The 14,003-nt window shown below is 39.2% G+C and overlaps 1 protein-coding gene across 9 annotated transcripts in view; it reads right to left on the bottom strand.

The window, feature by feature from the left end:
• CFAP20DC (CFAP20 domain containing) overlaps nt 1-14,003 on the bottom strand; it is an 83,848-nt gene that overhangs the window by 39,620 nt on the left and 30,225 nt on the right. For 6 of the 9 annotated variants that reach the window (XM_065687420.1, XM_065687422.1, XM_065687421.1 and 3 more), the window contains 3 exons: nt 8,529-8,618; nt 8,090-8,183; nt 4,662-4,734 (listed from right to left, as the gene is read on the bottom strand). In XM_065687420.1, coding sequence (XP_065543492.1) covers nt 4,662-4,734; nt 8,090-8,183; nt 8,529-8,618 — 257 coding nt within the window. Of the gene's footprint in view, nt 1-4,661; nt 4,735-8,089; nt 8,184-8,528; nt 8,619-11,292; nt 11,378-14,003 lie in introns of all 9 variants that reach the window. The other 3 variants (XM_065687426.1, XM_065687428.1, XM_065687427.1) reach the window with 1 other exon arrangement.

Below are 14,003 nucleotides of genomic sequence, written 5' to 3'. Positions count from 1 at the left end.
AGAACTTCTTGATTCTTTCCTCTCCCCTGGAGACCATCCAATGTTTAACCTATTAATCTTCCTAAGATGGGTGGGCAAATAAAAACATGGTGGAGGAGTCTACTAGCTGTTGCACTTTACAAGACTAGCAGTTAGTCTAGTTACATGCACTTCAAAGGCAAAAATTTCACTAGTGTGTCAGGGGAAGAACATTACCTCCTCACCACTGCTATCATTTGACATAGCAGGTTTCAGAACTATCTGCACATATTTATGGATGTATGAATAGTAACATCAAGCCCTTGAAAAGTTATTTCATCAGAAGATCTCAAAGTGTCTCACAGGGTGGACTTGATCCTACTTTTCAAGACTTAGTTCCCGTCACAACTTTGCTTCTCATATGCCCTTTGATGGAAAACCTACCCATGTAGTTTTCAGAAATCTCCACTCTGTCTAAACCTTGATATGAGATTAAGGTAATAAAGAACTCTAACAAACTGAAGCAGTGGCTGCTTGAAATCCCTAAGTCTCCTTGCTATGTGTAGAGCTAAGCAACTGTCCTTAGAAACCGCACAGTTGCAATAACCTGAGTGGTGAAGCATGAATACTATTCCTGCTGAATCTCAAGCTGTGTAATTCTCAATGTAGAATGTTGCTTTAGATGATGCTACAACAGAGAGGTAGGTGCCTAGACTGAAGTCATGCATATCTCCAAACAACTGGTAATAAAAACTTAAATTCACTTTATAATATTAGTTCAGTATGTTTATATTTTATTATTTATATTTATATTAATAGTTTTATCTTTCTCCTGAAAAATATTAGGTACCTCAACAATAAAAAGGCCATTAGTAAATGTACACCTCAGTTACATTCCAAAGTGCAGTGCAGTACTAAGCACTTTTTCTTTTAGATAAAAACACAAACATTTATATCCGGCCCTGTCATGCAAGTCTAAAATAAGATTTTTCTCGCGATGGTATGTGTGCTGTAAAGAAGCATCAAACCTTATACATATAGTTACCATCAAACCTAAAGAGGTTTAAGATTTATGTTAATAATTACATTTAAAACAATAAAGATACTTATATAGGACAGGCAAAAGTAGGTGAAACATTTGAAGAACTGGCAAAATTGGAAAAAGATAGTCTTAAAATTCTGTAAAATAATTTACTTCCTGGGAGAAAAGCTGGTGTAACTTTCAGACTTCAGCTACATTGCTTCTTGGAAAAGAAACCAAGGGGCTGATGAAACTCTCTTCTGAAGTAATACAGACAACAGGAATTAGAACTCCCACTTGTAAAATCATACAAGAATACTTGTGGTGAAACTCAACTTTTTCCCGTTATCAAAAAGCACGACCTATGCTAAACCTACAAAGGCAAGAAACATCTGCAGCACCCATCTTGATTTTCAAAAATGTACTAAAAAAAATCTATATAGGAGTTAAAGTGTTTTTATTATGTCTGTGCTTGAGTATTCATATCTAAGGGTCAGACATGTGATAGAAAAGTAATGAGACCATGCTGAGAAAAACGAGGTAGTCAACAGGAAAATCAACCTCATTTATAATAACATTCCTGTGATCAGCAGGTGCATAACTCTGCCAGCTACAGTCATTAACTGCATTCATTTCACACTTAACATCTACATTTGCAAACCATTTGAAAGCAAAATTACCTCCCAATTCAATTTTCAGTTTTATATCTTAGATTTATAACTTCGATTGACTATTTTCCTCACAATGGTAACTATACTGAGATTGCAAGTAAATGGTAGCTACTACCCAAGAGTACAGACAAACTCATCTTCTCAGATTTCCTATTCTCTTTGCTTCTGTTCACCATTTGCTAATGTTCAATTCAATGCTTAAAACAAACTTAGAAAAAATTACACTGGACTGCTAAAGGGATGCTTCATTTATCAGGCTCACTTGTTCTTAAAATGGAAGTATTTGTCTTTTTATAAATGACTTAAACTGGAAGTTTACCAAACAGGAAAGCAAGTATTTCATTGATGTCGTTACGCAAAGGGCAACTCCCACACAATTTGTTAATGGAAATCTCTTTGTATCCTGGTTAAAATCCAGATAAAATGTTCTGCTAAAGCTTAACTATTAGTATGCTACTACATTAATGTACTTAGCAACTGTAGTGCTATTGTTTCCGTAAGTAGTATGCGCTTCAGAAAATTAGATAGTTCCATCTCCATTTTAAAACATCGGAAGCCAAAGAAATAGCAATGGCCAGCTGATCTGTCATATTTACAGATTCTTAGAGTGCAATATCTTTCTTTTTGGATATCTGTTTCCTGAATTACCACCCATGCTGTGTTGGTACATAATGAAACATAATGAAAGCACTGACTACGAGAGTTACTAACAAATGTTTGCTTTAACATCTATGTTAATGTCCTTTGCAAGCTATGGAATTTAACATAACCTAATACTTTTCAGAATGCTTCTGTATTTCACTCCTGCTTCACAAAGAATTCAAGGAGCCTTATGCTACTAAACATCAGAATTTCAAATAATCCCTCCAGCTACATCTGTTCAATAATGTTTACCTTCAGTCACTATTCTAAACAAACACTGTCAGAAGTAAGACAGAATTAGCATCTCTGTCCTACTTCTAATTTTAAAAGGTTGGTCTAAGTTTTGCAAGATTAATTTTATTGTTCTGTATCTGAAAACATGCTGGGTCTTCAGATTAATATTAATAATTTATCATACCTCTGTCAGCAAAACTAAAACGATGACTGATAGGATGCAGTTCATAAATTCAAGCTATTATGGTGCCTATGAATAAATGAGCTGTGCATGTAAAATCCAGTATGTGCTGGCTATCAAAAACTGGAAAGTAATAAACTTGTATTTACAGAAGAAACTGATGGAAAAAAGGAAATACAGTACAACTCACTATATTCTGCAGCACTGTTCACAAGCCTTGCAACAAATTTTCTTATCAACAACTACTTTTGGAATACAAACATTTTAAGCCCCTTCCCCCTGCAGATTCGGGTATACATAACTAGCTGAACTTCCACAGAAAACTTCTTAAATCTTATCAGGTATGTTCCAGAGTTTGAAACTCCACAGAGTTCCTGTTTATTCAATAAATCAAGAGCACCTCTGTGTTATAAACCCACTAAGCGCCTATGTATGATCAAAAACATCACTCCTCACAGAGCAAAAAGGAGCTACAACTGTGGTTTCAGGGTATGCTAATTCTGAGATGTCATTACAAAGACAGTTAGGAAAATGCCAGTTTTTCAAAACAATGCTTACCAACTGTGTTTGATTATTCCCAAGATTTCTAAAATTCTTCTGCCTTGCAAAATACACATGTGCACAAAAAGCAAGCGCCTCACTTAATTAGGATGAATTTCAAAGAGAAAAAAAAAAATCCCTAAACTAAATTAGGTTTAAAATACAAAGTCGTACCTTTAAATTACAGACTAAACCCTGCATGTGAGGAGGAACAATCCCATGTGCCAGAACAGTCTGAGGGTGGATTGCCTGGAAAGCAGCTTTGTACAAAATGACCTCAGGGTCCTGGTCACTGGTGGAGAACAAGTCGACCTTGAGTCAGCAAAGCACATCTCCAGCATAGAAAGGCAAGAGCACCCTGCGCTGCACATGGAAAAGCACTGCCAGCAAACCCAGGGCAGTGACCCTTCCTCACTACTCAGCCCGGTTAAGACCACAGCAGGAGCGTTGGATCCAGTACTCAGCTCCATGACAGAAGAGACATGGGTATACCGGTGCAAGTCCAGTGCAGGATAATGAAGATTAAGAGACTAAAACATCTGACTTAGGAGAGGTTCAGGGAGCTGAACAGGGAGGTTCAGTTTAGCCTTGAGAAGGTTCAAGGGGATTTCACTAATGTGTATAAATCCCTGATGGCAGGGAGAAAAGACTGAGCCAGACTCTCCTCAGCAGTACTGAAAGAACACGTAAGAGGCAACGTGCAGAAATTGAAATATTCTCTGGTGACGATATGTGGTAAATAATTTATACTTCAAAGATTCTATCAATGTTCAGATTCTAAATGCATGTCAACAATTAAGCATGCCACAGAGGAATGTATGATTTTACCAACATGACGTAGGTTATACATGCCCACTAACTCACAAATCACCGAGACTTAAAACCCTGCATGAATTGTTACAAATCCAATGGGAAATTTTAATAATCAAGTCAATTCACACTAGCATATTTGTTAAAATAACATTCCAAGATAACTCTACTTGCACAAAGGCACAGAAGATAACAGAACTACCCAGCAACATCAAATAGCACACCATCCTGACTTAATGAAATAGATTATTCACATTATAATGAACACCACAGGGTTTCCAATGGCCTAATGTTTCTTTTGTTAATCCAGATCTTAGTTGTTCTGCTGGTTACAAAATTGAGTTGTGCTGGTTATTAATAACTAGTGCCACTGGGGGTGAAAATGCTGTCCAAGACTGACAGTAACCCACGTTCCCATTCATGATTTTCAGTTTGTTCTGTCTTCAAAGGAACGTCAGTATTGAAAACATCCAAGAAATAACAATCTCATTAGCTTAATTCCTTATTGACTTGATAAATCACCATGCTTTAATGCAAAGTCTGCTAACACAATTAACGGCTACAAACAGGCACTAAGTATTCAAAGAAATCTTATGCACCTTACAGTAACTCAGTGGAGAAGTCTCGCCCCAGTGGCACAAAAATCTGGAGTGTCAGAAATCTCTGGATCAGTCCCACTAAAAATAGGGGGGAAAATAAAAAAATAATCAGTCAATGTGCTGTGTGCATGCAGATGCCCATTTCACCACCAAGCATTTCAATTTTGTACCATACAGCTATGCTCCTGCAACACTACTTCCCAAGGTTCACACAACATATGAACATGACAAAAACCTGAATAAAACCAATTCAAGCTGCAATACAAGTGTTGTTTTTACAAGTCCCATCTGTGGCTTTGCTGGAACTCTCATGAAAATAAAATACAACTTTTTTATTTTTACTTACAATAATTGTGTTCAAAGAGCACCAAATCTCCCATATGCATTATAAAGTTAAGTAATATTTTCCTATTAAAATTATAGTCATATCAAACTTGTGCCCATGTTTGTGACAACATACATGTTCTTAAACAACTTCAAACAACTCAGCGACTGGCTGCATGGTTCCGAGTTACCGGCTGGGCTTAAACCACAACAGTTTTTTGTGGCACACAATGCGGGTCACGAAGAGTTGAGATAATGACAGATCTGACCAGAGTGTGCCTATTCATATCTGTGATAAGCATTTATTGTTTTGGATTAATAGTCACTCATCACAATGCTGAATTATTGGCTCTCAAAGCTGTTGCTCTTGATCTCAGTTTCCGCATGTCATACCTTACTTACACCTGGTATTTGCTGTTTTAGTGTTTATTGGCTGGGGGGCCTGGGCTAAGGTTCTTATTTTGCTGTACTTTATGGTAATGACTTGTAATACAATAGACTCATTGATCATGAAACTGATCTGGCTTGCGTTCCCAGTGTGGTCATCACCTCTATACTTTCGGGGGTATATAACAAAAGTGTTTAGCAATTACACATTATTTTTTTTCCTCCTGGGGTGGTCAACCTATGAAGGAGAGGGTGAATCCAGTCAGTTTGCTGAGGTGAAAGCCATCCAGCTGGCCCTGGACATTGCTGAACAAGAAAAGCTGCCAGTACTTTATACTGACTCATGGATGGTGGCAAATGCCCTGTGGGGGTGGTTGCAGCAATGGAAGCAGAGCAACTGGCAATGCAGAGGTGAACCCCTCTGGGCTGCTGTACTATGGCAATATATTGGTGCTTGGATGCAGAACCTGGTGGTTAAGGTATGCCATGTAGATGCTCATGTACCCAAGAGTCGGGCCACTGAGGAACACCAGAACCACCACAAAGTGGATAAAGCTGCAAAGACTGAAATGGCTCAGATGGATGTAGATTGGAACATAAGGGTGAATTATTTTTTGGCACAGTGGACGCATGACACTTCAGGCCATCAGGGCAGAGATGCAACATCCAGATGGGCTCATGATTGAGGGGTGGATTTAACAATGGACACTACTGCCCAGGTTATTCATGACTGTGACACATGTGCTGCAATTAAGTAAGCTAAATGGTTAAAGCCTCTTTGGCATGGAGGACGATGGCTGAAGTACAAATAAGGGGAGGCCTGGCAGATTGATTATATCACACTTCCACCAACCCGCCAAGGCAAGTGCCACGTGCTTACCACGGTGGAAGCAACCACCGGATGGCTGGAAACCTATGCTGTGCCCCATGTCACTGCCCCAAACACTATTCTGGACCTTGAGAAACAGATTTTGTGGCAACACAGCACCCCAGAGAGAACTGAGTCGGACAATGGGACTCATTTCCGGAACAACCTTTTAGACACTTCAGCCAAAGAGCATGGCACTGAGTGGGTATATCACATCCCCTACCATGCACCAGCCTCAGGGAAAATCAAACAGTACAACGGGCTGTTAAAAACTACACTGACAGCAACGCATGGTGGGACTTTCAAACACTGGGATACACATTTACCAAAAGCCACCTGGTTGGTCAACACCAGAGGATCTGCCAACAGGGCTGGCCCAGCCCAGTCAGAACTCTTGCATACTGCAAGAAGGGGATAAAGCTCCTGCGGTGCACATAAAGAATTTGCTGTGGAAGACAGTCTGGGTTACTCCTGCTTCAGGTAAAGGCAAACCCACTCGTAGGACTGCTTTTCCTCAGGGACTCGGATATACATGGTGGGTAATGCGGGAAGATGGGGAAGTCCGACGTATACCTCAAGGGGATTTCATTTTTGCGGAAAACAGCCAATGAACTCAGTTGTATGCTGTTGCCTGCTAGGTAACACTTTCATAGCCCACCAACTAACATGTCTTCAGGTCACCAGTGACTGGCCCTGACTTCCCGCCAACCATCATCCCAACAAAGAATGAACTTTGATGAAACCAGATGAGCTCAGCAGTGACCAGACGAGTTACGCAGTGTCATCAGCGGGCACCAATCCAACACTACACACTGTCTCTCCTGCTCTGAAAGACTGTTACAAGAAGTGGAGCCCAGCATCGTGGACCGTATGAACTCAGTAGCTTTGTAGCGATTGGTCCATGCACTAAGGAATGATCTCTCTCTCTCTTTGTGTGTGTGTGCATGTGTGTGTGTGTATATATATATATATATATGAGAGAAAGAGTGTGTATTGAAAAATGTGGAATCTGAGAAAGCCATGAATGGTATGGAATAAGGAGCAGGTACTGTCCCAGGTTCAGCAGTAGCAGTCATTTTTCTCCTTCTTAGTAGCTGGTGCAGTGCTGTGGTTTTGACTTTGGGCCTAGGAACAACGCTGACACCACCAATGTTTTCAGTTGCTGCTCAGTAATGTTTACTCTGACCAAGGACTTTTTGAGTTTCATGCTCTGCCAGGGAAGAGGGGAAGCCGGGAGGAGGCAGAGATAGGACACCTGACCCAAACTAACCAAAAGGGTATTCTATACCATAGCACGTCATGCCCAGTATATAAACTGGCGGTAGTAACCCAGAAGAGCTAGATCGCTGCTCTGGTCAGGCTGGGTATCGGTCAGCAGGTGGTGAGTGGTTGTATTCTCTTCCCTTGTTATTTCCCTTATCATTATTATCACTGGTGGTAGCAGCAGTGGTTTGTGTTATACCTTAGTTACTGAACTGTTCTTATCTCAACCCATGGGAGTTACATTCTTTTGATTCTCCTCCCCATCCCTCTGGGAGTGGCGGAAGGAAGAGGGGGAGTGAGTGAGTGGCTGCATGGTTCTGAGTTACTGGCTGGGCTTAAACCATGACAAGAAGTGAACCCAGCAGCACTAGGACAGCACATATCAACAAGGATCTTCCCTACAGCCATTACTTTAATTTCTACACCTTTAACTTATTTGCATCTGACCATCTAAAAAGTTAATGAAAAAACACTTTGCTAATACAGAATTATGCCCAAAGTAAGGGAGAATAGAACAAGTTTTATATTACAAGACAAGATTGATTTAATAATCAGAACAACATCACAGACATTAAATTCTTTGATACTTACATGTTTGTCTAGTTTCCTTTGGTAGCTGCATTTTGTTGACTTGACTATTTCCTTCAAGTACAAAAACAAAGCCTTTTACTTCTTTATCATATTCCTACAGAAAGGAACAATAATCAAACATAAGCGTCGTGACAGAATTCTTCTCCTCACAATCATGCAAAGCTGAATTTTTTACATCTCAAATGGCAGATGGCACTACAAGTATGACAGGAGTTCAAATATCATGGTAATCTATTTTTATGGATTATGTCCTTTACTTGCATGTTTTATGACCAAATAATGCTGACAAACAGGACTCATGATCCAATGGGCCCAACTCAACCCATTAGGTAGCAGAAGAGCAAAATTACTTCCTAAATATTTAAACTACAAAATTAATCTTCATTCACATTTTTTTGTTTTATACTCGTTTTATAAGTTTCTTTAAAAAAAACCTTACTTTCCGTATAGCTGATGGATTGCCAGAAATCTTCCACATTGCTTCTGGGTTCTTGCCTTGAGCACTGAATATTTCAACAAATGGGCCACCCTATGAAATGATGATGAAATGGTTTAAGGATACACCATCCAACCACATGTTCAGCACTGAATCATCAATGGTCACAATGAGTAAGTAAGAACAATCCCTCCTCATATTAGGCTGTTACCACAGACAGTATTACACATCAGTGAGACTGCAGAACATTAATAACAGCTTCTTGACTACTGCAACATAGCAATTAAAATACTCAATATTTGGCTTTAATGGAGAAGCAGAACACAAAATTGAAGGAATACCATGTGTCCTGGTTTGAGCAGCAGCAGTCAGTTTTCTCCTTCTTAGGAGCTAGTACAGTGCTGTGCTTTGATCTTTTGGCCTGGGAACAGTGCTGATAACGCTGATGTTTTCAGTTGCTGCTCGAATGTTTGGTCTGGCCAAGGACTTTCTGAGCCTCATGCTCTGCCAGGGAGGAGGGGAGGCTGGGAGGAAGCAGAGACAGGACACCTGACCCAAACTAGCCAGAGAGGTATTCCATACCACAGCACGTCATGCCCAGGATGTAACTTGGAGTGTCCCGGAAGGGGGGTAGAGGGACTGCAGGGTTGGACGAGGTATCGGTCGGTGCTCGGCTGGGGGGAGTGGGGCGAGTTATTGGTCGGCTGGTGTTGAGGTGTTGTATTCTTTCCTCTTGTTATTTCCTTTATCATTATTATTATTGGTGGTAGCAGCAGTGATCTATGTTACACCTTAGTTACTAAACTGTTCTTATCTCAACCCGTGGGAGTTGCATTCTTTTTGATTCTCCTCTCCGTCCCTCCAGGAGCAGGGGGAGGGCAAGAAGGGGAGGGAGTGAGTAAAAGAGGTTTGTGGTTGGGTTCAAACCACGACACCATGCAATGTTTTACATTTTATTTTAGAATGTCATTCTCTAAAAAGCAAAATTACAGTAATTTTTCATGTTTTGAGATTAGTAATTTATATTTGCATATGGTTAATTTCTACCATTCATCAAATGAAGTGAGTTTTAAAACTCACTGCTAAAAATAAGCTATTGCAGATTGAATGTTTTGCCTGATTTCCTATGGAAATGAACTTTATGCAAGGCGATTACACATGTATGTTAAAGACATTTCCCAGTAACTTCTCTACTAGTTACCAAATTCCAGCCTGATTCGACCAGTCTGGGAAACTCACAAAAATTTACTATGTTTACTGGGCCAACTTAAGTGGCCGCATAGTAGATCTGACCCTACCAGTATTACCATAAAAAGGGCTGTACTCATGCTGCAGCTTTCACAAGACATCAGATCATTAATAGTGGAAAAAGATTATGAATGTTCCTGCCAGGTGACAACTCCTTACACAGAGCATGTGCACTATTAGACATCAAAGAACGCAAACCCAGGCTCTTGGGGGACGTAGGCTTTATCACCTCTCCATAGGGAATTATTTGCTTCAATATTTTTCCCATTTGATGTCACATTTTTGGTGACATCTGATGTACTCACCCTACAGCCTGCTAAGCATCTTCTCAGCAGCATGGTTGACCTAATAAATCATTACAACTCTGCGACTCTCTTCTCATTCCTAGTTGCCTGCAATCCCTAGTTCTTTCTGCTCAACTGCCCAATCACCCACAAATCAGAATGAACAAGAGGGGTGAGCAGTCTTCCCAGCAGAGAACATCTATTCTGCACCATGTGCGAATCAGGCATTTTCTTCTGCTCACCTGGTATCTTCCACTCACATGGCTAACCCCAGTGACCAGACTAAATTCTAAGGAGATTCAAAATGGCATTCCAGAAACTGCACTCATTAAATTTTTTTTTTAAATTTATAATGGATAAAAATAAGTGGCTTTTTCTCCCATATTTACAAATACCTTTTGTTAAAACTCAGCCCTTGAGTAGGCCCTCAGCTGAGGTTAAACTTACTGAACAGGACATAAAAAAATACCAGACATGGCATGAGAAAAAGTTCCTTATTGCCATGGAGGATGGCTGGACCTCATGGGTGGCCAAGGGGGAGTTAAGCAAGTAACTGTCAAACTCCACAATCAACTGGAGGGGACCATGGAGCATCTTTTCGGGAGCACAATCCTGCAAAGCTGACACCACCAAGGCAATGGGACCAAAAAATACTATATAAAGCTCAGATAGCCTAGGTAACAGCACTGGAAATACCAGTTTCTGGTACAGACGTAGAACATCTGGAGACCAGTGGGGGAAAGAGCAGTTACATGTGGGTTGCTCTCTTTGGAGGGCACTGGTGTAGAGAAAGTGAGGCAAAGCATGGTGAAAAGGAAGGCCCAGAAAAGTAAAAAGGATAAGATCTGTGAATTAAATGAAGCACTGAGTGTTGTTACAACCCAGTGCTGGACCAAAAGAATAAATCAACCCCCATTTTCTGACTATACCTGAAGTGTTGGGCCTGCTCCCATGACAGGGTGGGAGTGGATGCTGCACCTTCCCTGACCAGTGAGAGTAAAGACAGACAAGAAGCCATGGGTAACAGCATGTTAGTGTCTATGCTAGCTCTGACAGCATCAGCAACTACTTGCTATTTTATAACATTGCTAGAAAAAATACTGAATAATGAAAAATTGAAAAAAGTTTTTGTTTCTGGACCTTTTGCCCACCCCACTTCCCCCACCTAAGCCAACTTTAACTGAGTTCTCCCAGAGATGAAATGAAAAAGGGTAAAAAAAACCTATTTGTTTTACCTGATACTGATTTTTAAACATTTTCCAGTTTTCACAGGCAAAAAAACAATTTCAAGCTTCTCAGACAGCAATGGCTTAAAGTTGCCTGTAAATAAAATAAAAATGGAAACCCAATCAGATATTAGAAATTTACCCCCAGCTGTTTCCCGAAACACCAGTTCAGTTTAAACTTTTAGATTATAAGGAAAGGGAAATTTAGAAACCATGGCATTTGTAACAGGCCTATCAAAAAATGTAATTAGTATGTTGAGCTTATTACTTTCACGCTGCCGCTGCACATCGAACACGGGTTGCACGATTCTGTATTTTAGACAAGTTTCCATACAAATCTCCCACTTGTTCAATTAGCATAATTGTTTTTTTTAAGAATGACTACATCAACAGCTATATTGAACTATTCTAAATTATGAACTAGATGTTTTAGAAATGCCTTTTAAAGAATGTACTTCTAACACATGTATTCTATGTGTATAGATATTCATTTTACATACAGAGCAATCATTCCAGAAACCACCGTTTGTTCATTTTTTTTGTCTGCAGCCTTACCTTTGCTATTATCTACAGCCTTTAAACACACCACTACTGAAAAATTACAAGATTCATGTTTTAGAAGTAGTGGACCGTGGAGCTAATCTCAGAGTGACCTACTCCTTGATTCACTTGGGCAGAGCTAAATGTGAAGGACCAGTAGTGCAAGAGAGGCAGAAGAGAGGCCCTCCAACAGCATATATTTACAATGAGTATTGCTGTAACTGTCAGTGATGGACTTCTATAACTAAGGATTTCACAATCCCCAAGGTTTTATGTATTCATTTTAAGTGAAGAAGGTAGAAAGGAAGACTCTGCTTTTACTTGGACCAAAGCCCTTTCACTTTTGCTTTAAAAATCTGTTCCAGACTTGACAAACGGCATGCATTGCATACAACTCTCACATATTCTGCCGTTATGTTATGCTTTATTACAGCTCAGGGAAAAATATTAAAGCTAAATAAACGTAGGGATCCTGATGGAAGAGTGACTGTATTAAAAGTATAGAGTTCCAAGACTGAAAAGAGTAACTCATCTCTTTCATAGACTACCCCTAATATTCTGGTCAGGAGTCTCCTGAGACTGTAATCATACTATATATTTTGACACATTTAATGTGTAGCATGTATAGGTCACTTCATTACCATACCATCCTTCAGGATTGAAAGGTAAAGCTACTTAGCAAGGTGGACAGCTACAGTATTTGTAGACACTGCTGTAGTCAGAATTACATGTAAGACATAGCATTTAATACTTTTTCTTCACTGTGTTCTCATAAAGCATACCTGGCTTTCATAGGAGCCAGTCCACTAATGGCAAATCACACAGGGTTCTGAAGGAAGATGCAAACAGCCCTGCATACAGTGCATGAGTGGAAGTCACCTCGATATATTAACTTGGGTTCAACACTATGCTAATACACTTTGACTCTCAGCAGTGCTTATTAGCTCTGGCTTCACATCACTAACTTATCTCCACTGTATTGTATGGAGATAGTTCTCAGTGGGCTCTGAGCACACAAAGAACATAAATGGGAAGACACACACCTTTATCACAAAAAAACTTCTGCTACTAATTACTTCTTTTTAAGTGGAAGAAGCAGGTGTCTGAACTGAAAAGTTCTCATTTGAATGATGTTTAAGATAGTAAAGATGATCAAATAATTACAATTTCCATAACAGATCACAGAAAAGGTATGAAGAAGTAAGATCTAGGAAGTATATGGTAGTAGAAAAATATAAAACTGTGCAAATGAAGGACTATAAACCTCATACCATCACAAGGAGTCCTCAAATTGTCAACTAAAGTTCATTCGTACAAAATGGCTTGATACTTGTCATCAACGTAGTTGGTTTTTAAACTGACATACAGGAGGCTAACTTATTTACTAATGTACAAAACATATTTTATACAGACTCAGGAAACTGACAACCCTTGTGACTTTTGAGTTCATAACAAGCCGGCTCTTTTTAGTGAAAGGGAAACCAGGCCCAAGGTTTGTAAACTTTGTGTTGGGACAATTCATTCATTCTAAGCTGATTACTGTAAACTTTGTCAGTTTGTCTTTCATAAAGACAAAAAGTATTCAAAGTGACACTGCAATACATATTTGCTTATATATTGCTTACTTGTAACTTTGCAATTTCCATTAAGTTACTATAAATGAAGACTAGAAATTACCTTTGCCATTAAAATTGGTAGCTGCTAAAAGCATTAAGTGATTGATATTTATCATATAAGTACTAAGATAATATTAAGAAGTGCTTTCATTATGTATCAAGTATTATTGTCTTTATAATAACCTGCAATCAAAAACAAAAGAGAACAGCCTGGAAAATTGACAGTTGCAGTATTTTTCATCTTTCCTCCTCCAGAAATTCTAAAAATCAACCATGCTTAAAATCCAGTGGGATATTTTAGAAAATCCAACAGCATCTTGAAATCCAGGTCCTCAATATTTTGCATATTTGTCAAATAAATAGACATATTTATAGAATGCCATTAAGCAGCAGTTTACTCATTTTTCAATCACAGATCAAACTTATTTTCTTATTGAACCACGTACTTTAGTACCTCTAACTGAAAATACAAGCTTAAAGTGTCAGTCAATGACAAACCAAAAATGTACCTTCTAAAGCTAAGTGACAACAAAACTATTTATCTTTGGAAAAAGAGATTCCTAT

This window comes from Lathamus discolor, chromosome 7 (genome assembly GCF_037157495.1).
Source record: "Lathamus discolor isolate bLatDis1 chromosome 7, bLatDis1.hap1, whole genome shotgun sequence".
NCBI lineage: Eukaryota > Metazoa > Chordata > Aves > Psittaciformes > Psittacidae > Lathamus > Lathamus discolor.
This window is presented reverse-complemented; position numbering and strand designations above follow the sequence as displayed.